We start from the raw sequence: 21,928 nt of genomic DNA, 5'->3' as shown, positions 1-21,928 counted from the left end.
CATTTTTACAGACTGAACAGATTTACACCCACAAAGAAAGTAAGTAAGTCCTCTTAAAACAAGACTTACCGTGTATAAAGACCTCATTGAACAATTTCTTTCTTTTTGTCATTAAACGGTGAAGGAGATAAAAATAAACACACAAAGTAACTTCTTGGCTAACGATTTCACAAGGTCCACCATCTGTAATTTGCAATCACTTTTAAAACCATTTGTAGAATAATTTTTTAAAAAGAAGTTGTAGCTTAATAAATATTTCTAAATGTTAATGATAAAGAAAAATAAAAAGTTTATAGAAACTCGATATTACATTATTGAGCCGTGATACATATTAATAAAATTACACAATGTTTTTTTAATCATTTGGCACCAATAAAACAATTTAAATATAATGATTTTAAGTCATGGTAATGCTCTTGAATTTACCTTTAGCCAACCGTGTTAATAGCTCTGACCTTTTTGTTCTCAGGTGAAGGTGATGGTCAGAGTTTGCCCAATGTCTCAGTCTGACGCTGCAGAGTCCAGTTCCTTCTTGAAAGTGGATCCCAGAAAGAAACAGATCACCATCATGGACCCGTCGACCAACCAGACGCCGAATGCTGCCTCCCAGAAAAGAGCAGGAGTCAATCACGCTCCACCAAAGATGTTCACCTTCGATGCTGCATTTCCTCCCGATGCATCACAGGTGAGAATATTGGTGTGAAAAAATAAACCGCAACACAGTAAATGTCAGTTTTCTTCCTAAAAATGTCAAATTGTTTGGAATGTGATTATTCTTTAAATCACCACTGGGAGCCAGACTTGTGTCTTTATTTGGAATTCAACATTTCATTTACATAAACCTTCTCCTTACACTTTCACTCTTTTAGCTTTTCTTCGTTATGAGTTAAACTACAAGCTTGAGAGACAAGCGTTGGATTACAGGGCACAACAAATCAATCAAGTTTATGTGCAGAGCACATTTCAGCAACAAGGCAGTTCAAAGTGTTTTACATCATAAAAATGCAAGGTTGTAGAACAGACGGTCAACAATTATCAAATGCCGTTGTTACACATCAGAACGTGATTGTTTTATTTATAATGTTTTAAATCTAGTTTAAAACTTTAAATCTAGTTTCAGTCTAGATTTAAGTGTTTCGGCTTTGTTTGTTCCAAATTTGTGGTGCATAGAAACTTGAACACTGTTGACCATTATATATTATTTACAAATGTGTATTTGTAATTTGAAACCATAAATCCTCCTCCTTTCACCTCAAAGGTGAAAACATGAAAATGTTCAAGTCTTGAATATTTTCCACAGAAACAAACATGGCTTCCCAAGTTGCTAAAAAAAAAAAAAAGCCAAAACGAGTACATTGATTAGAAAATGAGTGATGAGTTTGGCGTAAAGGTGAACAGACTCATAATTTGAACGTGGCCATCTCAGTGTATAATCTTTGCTTTGTGTTTTTCCTCATCATCTCTCCGTCGTCGCCTGTTGCCAGGCGGAGGTGTGTGCAGGAACGGTGGCTGAGGTCATCCAGTCGGTGGTGAACGGAGCCGACGGCTGCATCTTCTGCTTCGGACACTCCAAACTGGGTAACAGCCTTTTGAACACAGCTTCCCTGGCTACAGAGCATATGTGGTTTATGAGCCATCCCTCGCATGTGTGCCTGACTGTCAGTCCTTCACTTGGCGGCTCTCCCTCGTCTATCAGAGACAGAAGAGGATTAGTGTCTGCTCCGGCTGAAAGCTTCCTCAGTCTGTTTTCCTGTCTTCCTCTTTTGCTCCCTAATCCTCCTGAAGCTGATTCTTTTAGAGAAGCCGTCTTAGAAAGGGTCAGGACCCTTCACTGCGCACTGCAACGCAATCTGAACCCAAACATGTGCAGCGTTAACAAAGGCCAGGCAGCTCAGACACATGTTGTTTAACTTCGGGTCAGACCCAGTTGTGTTGGTCCCCGAGCCGCATTATTGGTCATGTTCTGTGATCTGACTACATCCAGCTGGAGTTTCCACCAAGTCTCTTTAAAATATGGAACTGAAGATAATGGCTGAGAATGAAAATGTGGCGGTTCAGCGAGCAACATGTATCCGAGGCCCAGAGGGAGACTCCCAACTCGTACTCAAAATCACAATTTGGATTAAATTAACTAGATCCTTTTTATTTTTTTGTACAGCTCTGGGAAAAATCAGAGTCCACTGCACTGAACCCGACTGAAAACCTCCTGGTTATTCCACCAAATCTTGATTTCTAAACTAAAGTTAAAACATTAGTATTGTTGTTTCTAAATTAACATGAATCTGTTTTCTTTGCCTTATTTGAGGTCTGAAAGCCCTGCGTCTATTATGTTCTTATTTGAACCACTTATCATTTTCTGAAAATAAATACAAAATTTTTGCTTTGAGTTTCAGAGACATGTTGTCAGTGGTTCATAGAACAAAAGACCAATGTTCATTTTACTCAAACATAAACCTATAAAGAGTAAAATCAGAGAATCTTATGTTTTTAAGCGGTCTCTTAATTTTTTCCAGAGCTGTATTTCAGAGATCCGCCTCAAGTTCATTGAACCCAAAGTGATTCTCCACAGACACATACATTTCTTATTGCCGTGCGTTTACTTCTGATCTGTAACTTATTGGGAAAAACCAAAACAAGTGTGTGAACATCCAATAAACCCCGGTTTGTTAATCAGCTTTGAGTTTCCCCCACATTCCCTGAAACTTGTTTACAGAGTTACTCTGCAAACAAGCTGAATTCAAATCAAAGTTTACAAATTTTGTAACCTCTGAAACTTCTATTTAATGCAGGGAGAGATTTCTTTATAAAAAAAAAACTGAAAATAACCATTTTCTCTGAAATCGGTGGTTTCTATCTTTTTTTCCCCTAAGTTTCTGCACTGTCGACTCGTTCATATGTTCGCCGTGACACGTCACAAATGTCGACATTTGTTGACCATACACTTCAACTCGTCTGCAGAGGTAGAGGGAAAAATACCTCTAGCTAAGACTATCACTTTACTCAGGCACTACTTACGAAACCAGTTAAACGTACAACTCCTGAACATCCTGCAGGAGCTGAGAGGCGATCGAGCTCATGTCTAAGTCTGAAGAAATTCAGATGAGAAACACATGAGGGTTTTTTTGGCTGTGTCAAAATTAGTGTAGTTTGCAAAACAAAAACAACTAGATCATTTTTATTTCTTTGTTTGACATGTACAGCTCTGGAAATAATGAAAAGCCCAATGCATCACACGAGTCGTGACCAACAACTGACTGTTTTACTAAAAAACAAACCACAGGAAGTGGTAGGATGATGACACGTCATGTTTTTTTAACATGAAGAAATTTATTCATTTGCGATTTTAACCAAGTTTCTAATTTAACAACATTAGTGGAATATCGATGAAGTGTTGCGTACATTTGAAAATGGGCTGCACAGTGGTGCACTTGGTAGAGCTGTTGCCTTGCAGCAAGAAGGTTCTGGGTTCGATTCCCGGCCCGGTCTTTCTGCATGGAGTTTGCATGTTCTCCCTGTGCATGCGTGGGTTTTCTCCGGGTACTCCGCCGTTCTCCCAAGGTCCAAAAACATGACTGTCAGGTTAATAGGTCCGTCTAAATTCTCCCTAGGTGTTAATGTGTGTGTGCACGGTCGTCTTGTCTCTGTGTTGCCCTGCGACAGACTGGCGACCTGTCCAGGGTGAACCCTGTCGCCCGGAACGTTAGCTGGAGATAGGCACCAGCAACCCTCCCGACCCCACTGAGGGACAAGGGTGTAAAGAAAATGGATGGATAGACTTGAAATGAAGCTATATAGTTCATGATTCAATCAAAAATGGGCAAAGAAAAAAGTTACTGCTGATCAGAAAAACAGAATTTACTGTCTAATATTTGCCTTTGTTTATAATCCCCAAGACATTTGTAGAGATATTCTGTAAACTGATGAGATCAAAGTGGATTTTTTTGGAGAGTGTGCATTGGTTGAGTAAACTGATTTTAAATATACATTCTAGCAATTAAACACAGAATTTCTAATCAGAAATTAACTGTTTTTCTACTTTATCAACATTCCCAACATTGACTTCACTCAATGCAACTGGAAAAATAGCTTTACCTTAATGTTTAATTTTAAGTTGTAAATGCTAATTAGCACCTCAAAAGTCTTTGAATTAAAATGGCATTTAAAAATAAAATTAAAATCTTTGTCTACAGACATGCAGGTTGGGTGAACTGGTGACTCAAAACTCTCTTTGTGCATTTATCCACACTTAGCTGCACACACACAGGCAGAGATGAGCTATAGCAACCTTAAGCTAAATGTGGGTGAGCATATAAGATGAATGAGTGGGTGAGACAGATGTGCACACAATAATTAGAGCCTCCTAAAACAAAACAAGTCACCACCGTGCTCGTCTAGACAGGTGTTTTTATTCCACAACTTCCATCAAACTTTGAAACAGAAAAATAAAGACAGAATTAATGGTAAAAGCTACTCTGCCTGTAATGAACGACTACATCTGGAACTAATGTTCCCTCTAATTGCTTGAGCATGGCCGTGTAAATGACACTGCAGGCGCTTTTATAAGCTTGGAGAAACAAACTTTTGTTAATGGATTTCTGAATGGATTCCTGCGTTCTGTCGGTGCCGTGACCAGGAACGGTTTCAGCTTAAAGAGCAGCAGCAGCAGCAGCAACAGCGGCGGCAGCAGCAGCGGCAGCGGCGGCAGCAGCTCACCCCAGGCCATGAATCTTAATGGGGCCGTCGCGTTATAATGACATTACCTTTTTGCTAATTAAAACGGGGAAAGTAGCACGAAGAGTGTTTATCTTCAGCCTGGAAGCCCTGGGCTGTGGGTTTACGAGGGGCCAAATCTCAGCACAACAAGCAGGTTCGCATTGAAAAAAGCCAAATATACCGAAATTAAAAACCGCTACATTTGTATAATTTTGATACAAGCCAAATATTATAGCTTTTGTCAGCATTGTTACCAAAAAGCCTAAGAGTGATTAAGCTTTTCCACACTTTGTCACAGTGCAGTCACAAATGTAAGATTTATTTTAGTGAAATTTTATGTAATAGACATTGTACAAAACTCTTAAAATAATTAACTGAAAATGTAAGTAAGGCGGATAATTTTATTTATGTAGCACATTTTTAGCAACAAAGCAGTTCAAAGTGTTTTACATGAATTTGAAGGAAATACAAACAAAACCAACGAAAGACAAAATGTTAGAGATGTATAAACTAAATGTTGATTCCAGTTGTTTTATAAAGCTAAATGTTGGTTCTCCATGTTTGATTCTTCTTCTGGGTTGCTAAGTAACAAACCAACGGGAGTTTCTAGGTGTGGCTCCGATATTAAAAGTATAAAGCTAAATGTTGGTTCTCCATGTTTGATTCTTCTTCTGGGTTGCTAAGTAACAAACCAACGGGAGTTTCTAGGTGTGGCTCCGATATTAAAAGTATAAAGCTAAATGTTGGTTGGTTCTCCACGCTTCATTATAAAACTAAATGTTGGTTCCAATTGTTCTGGGTTGCTAAGTAGATGGTACTGTTTAAGACTACGTTCACATTGCAGACTGAAGTGACTCAAATCTGATTTTGTTTGCCATAATGCGACCTGTATCTGATCTTTTCATGACAGTCTGAACAACACAGGTCGGATTCTTTTCGAATGCGACCCAGTTCACTTGGATATCCGTTATGTAAATGTGACCTAACGCCCAGGTCGCATTCATCTACATCAGCGGTGTCCAAAGTCGGTCCTCGAGGGCCGGCATCCTGCATGTTTTAGTTCTCTCCCAGGTGGTAGCAACAATCTCCTCAGCAAGTCAGTTTTCTGCTTAGGCCTCTAATGAGCCATCATTTGATGCAGGTGTGTAAAATCAGGGAGAGAACTAAAACATGCAGGATGACTTTGGACACCCCTGATCTACATGAATGCCACTGATACTCGACAAACGTCCCTATTCTATGTCCTGATACTCACAGGAACCATGGCGGAATATAATGAGGATTAAGTTGTTAATGTGCTGGTTCCGGTCGGACAGCTTCAACATTGTAAGCTAAGCTCCACCGTTAGCATGTTTACTTCCACAAACACTGAGAACTTCTTCTTTTATGGCGTTTGGCTATAACGCTGTTATTGCGCCCTCTACTGCGCATGCGGGACACTTTCAGGCCGTTTGCCGTTCACTCTAGAGATCACATACAGGGCGCATTTACTTGGAAGTGTGAACAGCAAAACAATTTGATTTTCCCAAAACTGAATTGGGTCACTTCAGGCTGCAGTGTGAACACAGCCTTAGTTTGTTCTAGATTTGTAACGTATAAAGCTAAAGTGTAGCAAGCAGCTACTTTTTGTCTTTCAGGTCAATCACAACTTTTCCATTTTTTATTGGCATAGTCAGTTTAAATGGAAACTTAAGACCTGCCAAAGGTCTGAACTTTAACTAGGACATGAATAGGCTTTGATCTAAAACTATTTTGCGGTAGCTGGTTGAAGGTTTTGCATTATTGTACTGAATACTCCATGCCTTGACACTCAAACCCTGTTTATTTTAACCTTGTTCAGACAGTGACAGAATCTGTTATTTTGGTTCGATGTGACCAATTACGAGGCATCCGCACCACTATAAAAAAAATAAACTCAGTTCACTCACTGTTTTACAGCCTGCAGCGTAACGTTCCTGTGCAGCTGGCTGAAGCAGTCAGCCACAGAACCAGGACTTGACAGCCTGCAGCAGCGAGAACAAAGGAAATGGCTGTGATATACCAACACTCACATTCTGTCACATAAAGTCAGGCCTGAAAGGAAGAGAGACACACAGAGACGTGACGGCTGTTAAATAGACAAAGTGGGATGAAGGAAATCCATCGAATCAACTGGGAAATCAGATTAGTCAAAGTTAATGGTCTGGTGTTGAACTTTAAAGAGGACCGGTTATACTAAATTCACTTTTTGCGTATTTTTTGTACCACCTTTCAGGTCTCAACTGCTTTTAAAACACTCGGCTGTTTCTGGAAATAACTTAATGTTTTTTAGTGTCTGGAAAACAAGACATTTCAAAATCCTCTTCAATGTAACTGCTCCGTTACCCAGCAACCCCAACCGAGCCTGGAGTTGCCTAGCGCAACCCAAACGGAACTCCAGCACGCTTGGTCAGCTGTATGCTCTGTGCAATGGATACTGGAAATGTCAAGTGTTTTGTCATTGACTCATCATTCAGAAACCATTTGCTGCATTCTTGTTGGTTGTGTAGGAGGCTCCACTTCTTCTGCGAATGAACCTGATTCAGAATCAGAGATGTTATGGTCTCATCTGTTTTCAGCCATTTTCACGTAATGGTTGAGTTGGGGCCAGCAGCAGCTTATTTGGATTTAAAGTGACAGGAGTCTCTAAAACAGTTCAATCTGAAAAGCTTGAAATAGGCCGAACTGACCAGAATAAAATCTTATAATCAAAGAATGATTTTGCGCAAAAAAAAAAAAAAAAAAAACTAATTCACATGTTTTGTGTTGCCAATAGACCAGGGATGTCAACCTCATTTTCGTTTTGGGCCAAATCCAGATCATGGCTGCTCTTAAAGGGCCAGTTGTGCCAGGATATATTGATAAAACCTGTTCACAAACTGTTAAAATATCAATAAATTCTTAAAATTAAATAGTATTGATTCAGTCCTTCCAGGATTTTGTGATCGTTTTTTGTGATCTTTTAAATAAAAATCAAAGTTTTTGTGTTACTAATTTGGAAATATTTGCGACGGTAAACGTGACTTTTTATTACTTTCTGTGTAGGTCCTGGACTGTAATCTGACATCAATTAAAGCTGAGGCAGCTGTTTAGTACAAGAAAGAATGTTTCTGACCATTTTTGAGAAAATCTGCAATAAACTCCCAATTATGTATCAGCTCAGAAAAGTGCTGGGATTTGTTGATTTTGTGTGAATTTCCACAATAATTCTCAAGAAACTGGAGAGACTGATTGATATAATTTGCCAGTAAAAAGATAAAAACTGATAACATAACATAATATAATTATATAATATATATTGATAACATAATACTTAAGCACACTTGGTGTTTAGTCTGGAATCTCGAGGACCACATAAAAAGCTGTAGTGGTCCGGATTTGGCCCACAGGCCTCGAGTTTGACACGTCATAGACCCTAACCCATTCAAGGAAACCTAATAGGTCAACTTTTACACTCATGGAGCAGCTTTTTGGTTTTATTAACGCAAAGTGTCAGAATGTGTAAATAAATGCACATTGTCTCTTTTACAACGCGTTTGCACCGTTTCATGAAGCAGCTCAGTGTTTTTAGAGCAGATGCTTGAGGAAACGCTGAGGGAGAACAATGTAAAATCACAACGTCGCTGACAGCCTCCCCTCCATCCTCATTCAGAACAAATGGGAAACATTTCTTTACGCTGCATCACAGGAGTCAGGCTTTCATGTCCTCTGTTTTCCACATGTTAGCTGTGACATATGGCTTTGTTTAGGCGGGTGTTTGATCTCCTGATTCTGACAGCCGCAGCAGGTGTAGGAGGAGGATAATCATCGCCCTGTGACTGGAGGAGACACAGATCCACTCACAGACGATCATTTCACTCTCACACCTTTTTCTTACTCATCTTCCTCCAGAGAATAGAGGTTTTATTATCTTTTTCTTCTCACCCCTTGCTCTGCTTTTTGTCTGTGTGTGTGTCATCCAGGAAAATCGTACACAATGATTGGTCGTGATGACTCTCTTCAGACCCTGGGAATAATCCCCTGTGCCATCTCCTGGCTGTTTAAACTCATCAATGAGAGGAAGGAGAAGACAGGAGCGCGCTTCTCTGTTCGAGTCTCTGCTGTGGAGGTGACTGAGAAAAACACCTCAGTTTTTATTAGAAACATTACTGATGTTTTTTTTATTAAATAGAAAAGGAAGCAGCTGCAGCGATCACTGACGGTTGTTAATTTAGTATTTTTTTAAGCTTTTATTTAAGAAATGCTCCTAAGTTTAAAAAAAGAAAAATGTTTTTAGCCTGTGTCGTTGAGTGACTTATTCTGCAACATTCTTGTCTTTTTAGTAAAGTTAATAAAAGTCAGTAAAGCTACTGCACTGTAAAACATTTGAAGGTGGTTTAAATTGAAAACGAAACTCCACCTGCTGCCTTGAAAATGCAACTTAAGTCAACAAGAAAATTGTTTTGGTTTTTACTCAAATTAAAGTTCATAAAGTTGATTTAACAACAAGAGACAAGTTGTCTAAAACAAGTCGTTTAAGTTCATTAATCTTGAATTGTGAGTTTTAACTTAATGCTGCAATTTAAACCAAATAATTATTTCACAATATGTAAATAAAAACTGACCTCACCTGGTTAAAGAGCCACATTTCTCTGCTATTTTACTCACAATATCAAGTTAAAATAACTTATTTTACTTTAGAATAATTTAAATTCTTGTTTCAAATTGCATGAAAAAAATTTCTGATTGATTTATGTTCAGGTTTGGGGAAAGGAGGAAAACCTGAAGGATCTGCTGTCTGAAGTGGCTACAGGAAGTCTGCAGGACGGCCAGTCGCCTGGAGTTTATCTGTGTGAGGATCCAATCTGTGGCATGCAGGTACATCTGATTGATTATTTAAATGTTTTCAATTTGCTTCAGAACTTATTTTTAACTTTTAAAAGTCGATTCTGTCTTTGGGAATTGGGACAGAAACACACCCTTGTGACATTTGAAAATAATGAGAATCAAAAGTACAGAAAGAAAAAGCACTTGATAAAAAACTTTAATCAATGGAATGCAGGGTTTCCCCCAGTCTATTATAAGCCTGGCGGGCCACCAGGCTTTACTTCTGCCCCCACCAGGCTTAGCATTGCTTATTTCTTTTTAATGTTTGAACTTTTTCAGTCTTTATAGTTGGTGTTCAGATAATCTTTCAATAACACATAATTATCAAGAGATATTTTGAAATTTCTTGTCAACGTTTAACACTTTTTAACTCAAAAAAAAAGTGTGGATGAATAATCGCCAAGCGCCCCAACCACCGGGCTTAGCAAGTTTCCTGGGGGGACCTTGAAATGTAAATATTATTTTACTATTTTACCTTAACTGAAAGGCATTATTCCTGTTCAAAGAGCGAAAAAGCACAAATCAAATAGTGTAATGATAAAACAACATAATCTGCCTCATCAGATTATGACTTTTTAACATGCTTCATACAAAACTCAAACAACCACTAAATTATTACTAAATAGACCAACAAATTAGAGATTAGCAGCAGCATTACTTTTGCTGTTTGTCCATGAATATGTAATCTCAGAGTGGTGTGCAAATCTGAGCCAAATTGTCAAGTTATCAGTTTTGCTTCACTGCAATTCAGTATTTTTGTAAAATTGTAGATGGAAATGCTGAGCAATAAAATCAATGCAAATTGTTTTAACTAGACAAAAGAAGTCTGATTTTTGCCAAATAAAGCTACACATATATATAAAACATGTTAAACAGCTGATTCTGACTACAAAGGACGACTTTCACCCAAGTTCAACAGTATTATAGTTTTTTGGGTTTTTTTTCGTTTTTCGGGAAAAACATGCTGCAGTAGTCAGATTGTCACAAAGTGACAGCAACAAGTGAGCAGCAGAATGTCTGCTTGTTTATAGAATTAGAGGGTCTGGTGCAAACACATCTGTATAATCCCTAACTAATCTGGTATAATCTCATCAGTAATTACATCCTGCAGCATACACACACATTTTACACTCCTTGCAGCTTCTTTGTATGTCACATACCTGCAGGTGAACCATTACTAGCAGAGCCCTACATGCCAAATCCTCATTGTAAACATAATCATCGTATAAATACTTTTTGACTGGTGACTCAAATCCTTCTGGCTTAATTTGGTTTCCTCTTACCTCCCCCATCCTATCATGTCTGTAACATTGATGCAACATTATTTTTAAAATCTGGATGTTTTCCAGCTCCAAAACCAGTCGGAGCTCCGTGCTCCCAGCCCAGAGAAGGCGGCCTGGTTCCTGGATGCGGCCATCGCAGCTCGCCACAGCAGCCAGCGGCCCAACACCACAGAAGAAGAACACAGGAACTCCCACATGCTCTTCACGTTGCACATCTACCAGTACCGCATGGAAAAGACAGGCAAAGGAGGGAGTGAGTACTCTTATGCTTGGAAAACATTATTACCACTGAGATGTGTTTTCCTGCTGGAGATTTAGTTTTTCATGTTATTGAGGAAAACAAAGTTTGTCTGAAATATGATATTCAGATCTGTGTGTTATAAATGCAAATCTGTCACCAGTATGTCACTGTGTGATCTATTAATAATTATTCAGTGATTAGAGAATAACAGTCTGATAACACAATCACACTGAGTCACTGCATGTGACTGAGACAGAGTCTGACGCTTCTCATGCACAAAATGTGTGCGCATTAATGTACTTGTCAGTGTTTTTTATTCAGAGCCATTTCTAAGTATAATAACTCTTCTAAGATCAGCTGCCATGTGGGACCAAAGCTCAGTCGTAACGCAACATAGTACAGATTTTTTTTAATTGTTCGAGTTTGCTGAAAATTACTTCTAGTTTAAGGGACGGATTAGGAATGTAGTGCTAATGGTTACAGTTAGCACAGTGTTAGCATTAAGCAAAGATGTATCAAATGTTGCTGGTAGCATGTGGGGACTAGCATGTTGATCTCCAGTAATATACTTAACATGCTAGTAACACCCCGCATGCTACTGACTGCATTTTATCAAATCATAGCATTGTTGCTCATTTTTAGCACATACAATATTGTTTGCTAAATAGAGTAAATCTGTATTAGAGAACATGCTATTAATCCCCAAGAACTATTGACTGCATATTAGCTAGCATTAGCATTGTTGCTAATTTAAGCTTCCACAACATTAGCATACTAAAGGGAGAAAATGAAGCCTAGTCAACATGCTATTAATCCCCCCAAAACTATTAATTACATCTTAGCTAGCATTAGCATTGTTGCTAATATTAGCTTCTACAATGTTAGCATACTAAAGGGAGAAAATGAAGCCTAGTCAACATGCTATTAATCCCCCAAAAACTATTGACATCATCTTAGCTAACCTTATTATTGTTCTTATAGTGTTGTTGCTAACTTTAGTTTCTACAACAATGTTTTCATACTGAAGGGGTAAGACAAGGTTTGTCTACTTGCTACTGATAACCTACATGCTGTTGACATCATTTTGGCTAACCTTAGCATTTTAGTTATTTAACTTATACACTGTTGTTGAAATACAAAATGGAGTAAGTCAATGATAGTCAACTTGTTACTGACAGCATTTTAGCCAAGCCTGGACATTTTCATCACATACAACAAACACAGACACAAACTATCTGTTGTCTTAACCCGTTTATGCTTTGACACTCAAATCAGCTCCACTGATGCCTCTGATTCAGGTCTGATATGGACACTTTGACAGGCTCCTTTAGAATTTATTTTTAAAAGTAGTAAGTAAACTTAAGGAAGTCAATTAAAAGTCTAATTGTGCCCAGCAATAAATACGCGTGTGTGTGTTAGCATAATTGTCAACATGCATGATAGGAAGAGACACAGAGATTAGAGATGAATAACTGTAATGTGAGAGCATGCATTGTTCTCATTTTGCTTTCAGCTGACCCTGGACTTCATTTGCTAAAATGTCTTTTATTGCAAACACATTTTGATATTTACCCAGCGTTTCCTATTTTGGAACTTGGAACCAAAGCACATTGAAGAAAACATTCCTTTTGGTTTAATCTTCATCCATTTCTCATTGTGCTTCAATAAAAAGTTTGTTAGAGTTGTTTGAATCTTATCTTAAGAGCTGCAGCTTCACCATCAAACTCACAAAATTGTCCTGTTGGATTGAGAAGGGATCCATTCTTTGTTCTCTTTTTAAAAGCTCCACTTCAGTTTCATCCTAAACAAAAATCAGATATCATTCCACTAATCTTAAATCTACTTGACTGTAAGCAGGAGAGATAAAGCCCCACTGAATGCTTTGCTGGACTGTCTGGACGGCTTTAAATAATGGATGAAATGTAAAACAGATGCAAGACTTTTGGGAGTACATAACCTCCCCAACTAAAAAGTTTTTCTGCAAAAACTCAGCGTAATTTTTGACATGACATTCTTTCTCATTGGCAAGAAACCAACAGTTGTCAGAAGCTTTTATTTTTGTCAACTGAGAGTCCTTACCGAAATCAAGTCTTTACTCTCATTCCTGCACTTTAAAGGGGTAATTTACAATTTCATCTAATCTACACAAGACAAGTGTACAGTCTGCATTGTGATATTTGCCCTCACCAATTTAAATGTCAAGCTAATTTTACATACTACATCTGTTGTAGTTTTACTGTACTGGGCCTCTAAATTTAGATTAGAATCTATTTACAGCAGTCTTTCTCAAACTGTGGTCCGCAGGCGCCCCCTAGTGATCCGCGACGTACTGCATGTAAACAACAGTTTATGTGCCGTGACGTCAGCTAAAACGGCGACGCTACAGTTAGCTTACCAGAGGATCGTTATTAAAAATAGTTATGGATAGCAATGAATAAGTGGCTTAAGATTAGGTCACTAAAAAGAAAAACTGAAGATAGAAGTGTAAAGTTTTTCAGACAGTGAACAACGCTGCGTCACACCGACTAACTGCATCTTAACACCTAAAAATGATCTATGTTGGGCTACAGGCTGAAATGAAATGTTTGTTTTAGCCAACACTAGTCTATTTTTCAAATAACCCTGTCACAAACGGTCAACATATAAAACTCATTTAAGCTTCTATTTTTAATTCAGACACATTAAGAGACAAATTAAAGGCTCCAGTGCCATAATTGGTGCTTTTTCATTTATTTTTGAGTGGTTGGTAAGCCACAAAACTCTGACATTTGAACCTTTTAGTTATCAACTAAAGAAATAAATTGTGGTGTATTCTGATACGTTATGTACAAATTGGAACCAGTTTTAAATTAGATCTTTAGCTACTTTATTACACCATTTATTTAAATTTGTTTGGTTAAAACTAGAAGCTAGACTTAAAATTGTAATTTAGTATAAGTGGGCTAATAAAGTTGAAACAGACAAAGCCGCAGCTGAATAAAGGAATAACCGTTTTAGTCCGTTTTTATGTACCCTCATTGATCTGTAACGTCTTGCTGAAAGGAGGAGCTGGAAAAGGTTTTGTCCTCGGTGAGTAACGTCTTTGAAAATACTTTTTGCTCTTTTCAAACAGGAACTGCTCTACAGTTATTTGCCCTGTGGCAACTGAAAACAAGGCAATGTTCTGTGCTGCTTTTACAGAAAGAGCTATTTCAGGGTCTTGAATGCAGCTGGAAAACTAAACCACCAAGCAGCTTGTCAGGATGTTTTCTGTTGAGCATTTTGAGAAACTGACCAACAGTTCTGAGGGAGTTTAGTCCTTAACTTTCTGAAACAATGAAGGGACTGAGAGGCTTTTTGTCTTTTTTGATGGTCATTAGCTGTGATTCTGTTTCTAATTTTTGGTGCTATAAAATCTAAGTATTTTTGCCTTAGACTTTCTGGTTTTCAAAAACAATTTTTGTCACTATGCCTAGTGTAGGGTCTTCTTTTTTAACGCATTTTTTTCATGTTTGATTCATGTACGGATAAAAAAACGGTTGGAAAGTGTGTGGGCTGAGCACACAGCCCTGAGCCACTCCTGTGCTAACTGTGAACATTCACCCTTATATCTCAGTAAGAGCTGCAGCTGTAGGGATAACGTCAAAATACTGGTCACCTAATGCGTCTCTATTATTAATATGTAGTTACTATCTTATTAGAATAAAAAGATTTCAATTCCAGGGTGTCCACGCATCCTTAAAAAGTCTTAAACTTGTGTGTCTAAAATCAAAGACATAAATGTCTCAAATTCATTAAGGAAATGTAAGTTGGCCTTAAATATTTTAATTACAGGTCTTACATTTTATAGTGGCAGGACTACTCACTTTAATTCAATTCAGTTTATTAACTTAGCGTTAATTCACAATAAATAACGCATGTTACAAAAAAAATTTACACACGCATTAAAATTTGCAATAAAAATTGACCCTAGTTATCAATGTAGATTTTTTTTCTTGCAGGACTTTTCTGTCAGGCAAAAGTTTGAGGCAATTGAGGTAACTAGCAACTTATATATATATATATATATATCCTTGGATGCAGCTGGAAAACTAAACCATCAAGCAGCTTGTCAGGATGTTTTCTGTTGAGCATTTTGAGAAACTGACCAGCATTTCTGAGGGAGTTTAGTTCTCCTTAACTTCTCCTTAACAATCCAGTGTCACATTATGCTTGATCGTAATGCATTAAGTACCCCCAACCATTCTCTATATTTATAGATTTTTCAGTTGTAAATTTCATTCAAGGTGGCAATAAAAGGTTTTTAAAAAGTCTTAAATTTTACTTGCTGAAACCTACAGATACCTTGAATTCAGTTTATTTCCCATTTGTTTCTTCCTCTGCTTTCACTGACCTGCTTTTCACACATTTCAGTGTCAGGAGGTCGTAGTCGCCTCCACCTGCTGGACCTGGGGAGCTGTGATGCTAAAGCCCTGGGAGGAGGTGGCGGCGGGAAAAGCAGAGAAAACTCTTCACCAAGCTCAGCTCCTCTGTGCCTTTCCCTGTCCGCCCTCGGGAACGTGATTCTGGCCCTGGTCAACGGCAGCAAACACATTCCCTACAAGTAGGTTGGTGTGTGTGTGTGTGTGTGTGTGTGTGTGTGTGTGTGTGTGTGTGTGTGTGTGTGTGTGTGTGTGCGTGGGCGGGGAGTGCAGAGAGGAAGTGTGCGAAAATGAACTGATTGGATCCTGAACAGGAGAGAAGAAGAGGCCAAATTACCAAATGTGTGAGATAAATGTGAGGAGTGAGGCAAAGACTGAGTAGGAGGACAGGAAGAGAGGAGGAGAGCAGAGAACAAGTTCCTATAGATGCTTCAGGTTTGGGGAACTTAACATTTTAAACAACAACAGATGCTCCTCCATATTCATTAACATTCTGGTTTACAGACCAGCAAAGACGATAAAGGGGAGATAATAAATTGTAACCTGAGCTAAGAAGTTGTAAAGAGAGACAAAAAGAATATGAAAGATAATAAAAATAAATGTTAAAACAGAATTAACTTGAATATGACATTGTTGAAAATTAGGAAAAAACTGACATTCCTGCTCCTGGTAACCAGAAAGAAGGAATAATGCAAAGAAAACAAACAAAAAAAATGTTGTGCTGCAAATACATTTGAAAAGTAATGAAAGAAACATTACTGAAAAATAAAAATGAATAGAAAGGATAAACAATTAAATCAGAAATATTTGGTAATAAATGTAGAAAAATAGCTGGGGGAAAAATGTGATGTATTGATTTTAATATCCTGAAGCAGCTGGTTGTGAATCCATAAATATTCAGGTGAACTTTTTACTTCTCTTGTTTCTTTTATTTTTTTAAAGTTGTGTGACTGTGTTTTTTGCCGAGTTAATTTAATCTCTACCCTTTTAATTTACATTGCAAAACAACCTAATGCTTATATAAGCGCTGAAGAGGCATACAGAGCTTCGCCTGGTGACTCAGACTGGAGTCTGAAACGGATTATTTTAAAGGCCATGCATCATTTGTACAACGTCTCCTTTTCTAAAGGCTGTTCACTCACATAGCTCTTCAGTTACATTATTTTCTTTAAATCAAGACACTGTTGTCATGGAGTGTCATTCAGTAAATAACGTCACATTTAATGGACCTTTAATGCATCTTTTAATGCAAATTAGTATTAAAAGTGTCTTTATTTACAGAATAATGACAACAATCATAAACATTCATGAAGACTCCTTCATGTTTATAACAGGTGTTATGTCATGTTAATGACAGTTTGATTAAACTGTCACGTTAAAAAAATCTACATTTATAAGCAATTCCAGAAGTTATCTATTGTTAAGTTATATAAAGTATCAAAGATCCTTGATGATATTCATGTGGACGTCCCACTTTGAGCTGATCAGTGGATTATTTGTTATTAATCAATAGTATATTCCAATAATCGATGTAAGACAGTTTGACAGTGTAAAACATTTGAGCAGCTTTTACCGTCTTCTGCTCTCTAAAGTCAAATAAATTTAGCGAGTTTTAGGTTTTGAACTTAAATGTGAGTTTGTGAAAGATAAACTTACAGCCGTTATTTGTGTTAACTTGTTATTAATTTAGTCAAACCTCCAAAAGTTAATTAACTGGAGTTTTTAGGTTGACACTTAAAAAACTGAAAGAAGAAAAAGACAGGAGTGGGAACTGTTTCCCAGAATGCTTAGCGACTGTTTTTGTGTCCTGAGATGGAAGTGCGTTACGTTGATCTGTCTCCTGTGTTTTATTAAGAAAAATGTTTATTTTAAATCTTGAGGATAATGTTCAGTTCACACTAAATGTTTCTGAGCTGAATTCATTGTGATGTTTAATAAAATTAATTATCAGATCAGAAATTGTGTTCATGCAACTTGAAACAATAATTTAAATTATTCTAAAGTAAAATAAGTTATTTTTACTTGATATTGTGAGTAAAATAGCAGAGAAATGTGGCTCTTTAACCAGGTGAGGGCAGTTTTTTTTCTTACATATTGTAAAATAATTATTTGGTTTAAATTGCAGCATTAAGTTAAAACTCACAATTCAAGTTTAATGAACTTAAACAACATTTTTTAGACAACTTGTCTCTTGTTGTTAAATCAACTTCATGAACTTTAATTTTTGAGTTAAAACCAAAAGAATTTTCTTGTTGACTTAAGTTGCATTTTCAAGGCAGCAGGTGAAGTTTCAGTTTCAAGTTAAACCACCTTCAAATGTTTTACAGTGCAGTAGCTTTACTGACTTATAAAATCTTTACTAAAAAAAAACAAGAAATGTCACAAAATAAGTCATTCAACAACACAGGTTAAAAACATTTTTCTTTTCTTTAAAAAAAAAACACTTAAGAGCATTTCTTATGTAAAATGCCAATTTAACAACCGTCAGTGATCGCTGCAGCCACTCAAATGTTTTACAGTGTATGATCAGGCACTCCACCTCATGTATTTGCTGTGATTTGCATGGCTGCTCATTGCTGCTCTTGGTTTGTGCGATCATGCAGGCGCATGGCAGAAACTCGAGGCGCTTGGGCATGAGGAAATGGCCGAGGGGATTTGCAGAAGTTCAGAACGAGCGTCATAGTGGCAAAAAATATGATTTCAGATATTTTTTTGGCAAAGCCATAGGTTCCAGACCGGCTGCTCAGAGTATTGATTTTCACACTCTGCTCTCTCTAAGGGTTTACATGGAGAGGCCGAAAAAGAATAACACATGCACAGAGGAGCGGTTTTCTGGCTGAAAATAACTTGCTGATGGCAGATCTGGCTGAAGATGAAGATATTATTCATCACATTTTAGAAGTAATCACAGGCTGTATATATGAATTTATTATTTGATGTGTTTGGTATTGATTCAAGCAAAAACATAAAATCTTACAAAGTTTTTTTTTGTAAGTTTCTAGTGCAAATATTTTCGTTTTGTCTCATATTGAGAAATTAACTTTTCAGCAACATATAGGAGCTTGTTTGAAGTCAATGATTCATATAGATTTTTAAAAACGTATTTATTTCACTGATAGATTTTTAAACTTATAACATGGAAAAATGTCTAAATACAGCAAAACTCCACTGCATTGAACCCCATTGAAAACCTCCTGGTTATTCCACAAAATAGATTTCTGACCTCTTCCTGAGTTAAAACATTAGTTTTGTTGTTTCTAAATGAATATAAACTTATTTTATTTACATTATTTGATTTTGGGAAGCTCTGCATCTTTTTCAGAAACATTTAGTGTGAACTGGACATTATCCTCAAGCATTAAAATAAACATTTACCTTAATAACACAAGAGTCAGATCAACGTAACGCACTTCCATCTCAGGACACAAAAACAGTCGCTAAGCATTCTGGGAAATAGTTCCCACTCGTCTTTTTCTTCTTTCAGTTTTTAAGTGCTAACCTAAAGCTCTTGTTTAACTCTTAATATAAAAGTCAACACAACCTACTTCTGTAAGTTTATCTTTCACAAACTCACATTTAGGTTCAAAATCTAAAACTTGTTAAATTTATTTGGCTTAAAGAGTAGAAGACAGTAGACACAACTGAATGAAATGTTTTACAGTGTGGATCTCATGCAGGGATGCGTCTGCATGCTGAGCGCCATGCGTGGGCTCTTTCCTCATGCTTTGGCTTCTACTTACTGCCCAAAAACACGACTCTTAGGTTAATTGCCCTCAGTGCTAAGGGCAGTTTAGAGAGAAGCAGCCTTTCTGTGACCCCGCACCGATAAACACATACAGACAATAGATGGAGTGATCTTGATTTTAACCTTATGCAAAATGTGATGCTCTGGGATTTAAAATGCCACATTGATTGTTGATAGTTCACCCACGAAGATCATAATTTCACAGGTCGCAAGTTTTCTTTCCTAGAGAAGATCTAGTTATAGATTTAGCAGAAACTGAGCGCTGCGATCTAATCCAACAAGCTCAGCACTTGAATTAATATCCAAATGAATACTTCATGAGTCATGAGTTTACCTACATTAATCTCAGGGAGTGACGCAGAGATAGAGGCAGATTTAAGGAGAGAGAGGAGGGTTTGCTGAAGCCCACGGCAGAAGTGGAGAGGAAGAGAGCAGTGATGAAAAAGAGGAGGTCAGGGTAGGAGTGTGTGCATAATTTCTGTGTGTGTGTGAATGTACACATGACTGCAGGCTGTGTTTTTTATAAAAAAGAAAAAGGACAACAGCATGAGTTAACGGGACACAGAGGAGCTGTTCTCTGTCAACCTGCTGCTGCACACACAGATCTGAGATATAAATGATTACAGCGGCCCACCCAGGAGAAAGTCTTCTCTTAAACACACAGCCTAGTTTTACTTCCCACCATCTGTTAATGTAAACCTCTCACAAGACTCTGATGTTAGACTGTATAAGATCTAAACAGTTTTCTGACAGCCTTTCTTTTACTTTTGCAACAAATTAGCTGTTATATATATATATACATATATATATAATTTTTTTTTCGACAAATATTTAAATTTGCGAAAAGTATTCACACTCCTTGAAATGTTTACATTCCTTTTGTTACAAACACAAATTGCTGAAAGTGAAGAAATGTTAGTCAATAAGTATAATTAATAGTATGGAAGAAAATCAACACTGGGCATTATGGCAGCATCATGCTGTGGGATGCTTTTCTTAAACAGGAGCAGGAAAAAGATGGGAAAACCTGCAGATGACTTGAGACTAGGCCTGTCATGATAAAAAATTTTGCTGGACGATTAATTGTCTAAAAAAATTATTGCGATAAACGATAATATTGTTTCAAGACCTTTTGACACCGATTTAATGGAAATGACTAATAATGCATGTGATTTCCTGCCATAGATAGATACACTTTATTTTCAAAAGAACACATAACACTGGAACTGATAAACTAAATAAACAAAACAACCAAAAGCAAAAATAAAATGGATTCTTGGTTTCCATTAACAAAAAACGTACTTGAATGAAAACTAAACAACATAAAGCCAAAGTGGAAATAAATACTGCATTCAACCAAAAGTTGGCCGATCTAAGATTGTTGCTGGCGATTTTGTAACCAATCATCTTGCAGTGTGTGGTGGGTTACGGTAGATCGTCGTGGTCGCTCAGATCTAAATCAGGGGTTTTCTCTGTCTGGGAGCTTAACGCTGAATGTGACAGGTAGCCAATCAGAAAGCGCGGATTCTCCTCTTGCTTTCTGAGGGGAAATTACGGAGGGGAATCTCAAACAGCTGATACAGTGCAACCGAAGTCCAACGGACATTGGAGATGATTTGTGGTAACATTAATGTACTTGTTCAACATTTCGTGCAAAGAATATAGAAATGACAAGGGGAGGAGTTGGAGCCAAACTGCTACCTCAGTTGATAAACCCGGTAAGTTTTCAGCTGTTCATCGTTAACGTGACATAAATAGGTTATAATGATTTTCATTCAGTCAGGACTTTACACTGACTCTAGCCACATGCATCACAGGTAGATTCTAGTAAAGCATTGATTAATGCCTGACTTTAAAATTAGTTAACTGGATTTCTGTCGGCTAATGTGTCCCTCAAGGTTTGAAAATGGGCTGACAACTCGTGAAGTGTGCGCTGGACATTAGTCTAAGGAAATAGGAAGGGAGGGTCAGTGGAGAGCACCGGAGCTGAGCCTTTTTTCATTCAGTGTCAACAACAGAAAGAAAAAAGGCCGGAAGAGACGATAAAACGATAATTAAAATGAGGTCGATAGGTTTAATTTATCGTGCGATTAATTGATTTATCGTTTATCGCGACAGACCTACTTGAGACTACGGTGCAGATTCACCTTTCAGCAACAGAAATGACCCAAATCATAATCAGAGCTACAGTAATAATTAGGGATGCACAATATTATCGGCATGATATCGGTATCAACCGATATTAGCTTTAGTATCGGACATCGGCCAGTCCGTCAAAATAACTCACAGATGACAATGAAGCCTGCAGCAAAGCACAACGTCAGATCTGAACTGTTTGTGTCTTTGTCTTAGAGAGAGCAGAAGTCATGAATAAATTTGACATTAAATATAATGCAAGTTGAAAGTGTTGCATCGTCTTCAGCCTCCTATTTAGTATTTGCTAGCAGGCTAAATTGACAAAGATAATGAAGTATTTAATTCCACAGTAGAGAAAGCCATATAGTTTCAATAAGTAGGTTTAGGAAACAATATTGTTATTGGTATCAGTTATCGGCCAAATGTTAGTATATTGGCATATCGGATATCGACCAAAAACCCAATATTGTGCATCTCTACTAATAATAGCAGGTTCATTAGTCAGAATGGCCCAGTCAAAGTCCAG

General features: G+C 37.5%; 1 protein-coding gene across 3 annotated transcripts in view; it reads left to right on the top strand.

The window, feature by feature from the left end:
- Window positions 1-21,928, top strand: part of kif26ba (kinesin family member 26Ba) — a 106,744-nt gene that overhangs the window by 59,344 nt on the left and 25,472 nt on the right. For all 3 annotated transcript variants that reach the window (XM_008405769.3, XM_008405767.3, XM_008405766.3), the window contains exons 6-11: window positions 470-685; window positions 1,485-1,578; window positions 8,694-8,839; window positions 9,472-9,588; window positions 10,947-11,133; window positions 15,514-15,703. In XM_008405769.3, coding sequence (XP_008403991.2) covers window positions 470-685; window positions 1,485-1,578; window positions 8,694-8,839; window positions 9,472-9,588; window positions 10,947-11,133; window positions 15,514-15,703 — 950 coding nt within the window. The remainder of the gene's footprint in view (window positions 1-469; window positions 686-1,484; window positions 1,579-8,693; window positions 8,840-9,471; window positions 9,589-10,946; window positions 11,134-15,513; window positions 15,704-21,928) is intronic.

This window comes from Poecilia reticulata, chromosome 3 (assembly GCF_904066995.2).
Source record: "Poecilia reticulata chromosome 3, P_reticulata-male-v2, whole genome shotgun sequence".
NCBI classification, from domain to species: domain Eukaryota; kingdom Metazoa; phylum Chordata; class Actinopteri; order Cyprinodontiformes; family Poeciliidae; genus Poecilia; species Poecilia reticulata.
This window is presented reverse-complemented; position numbering and strand designations above follow the sequence as displayed.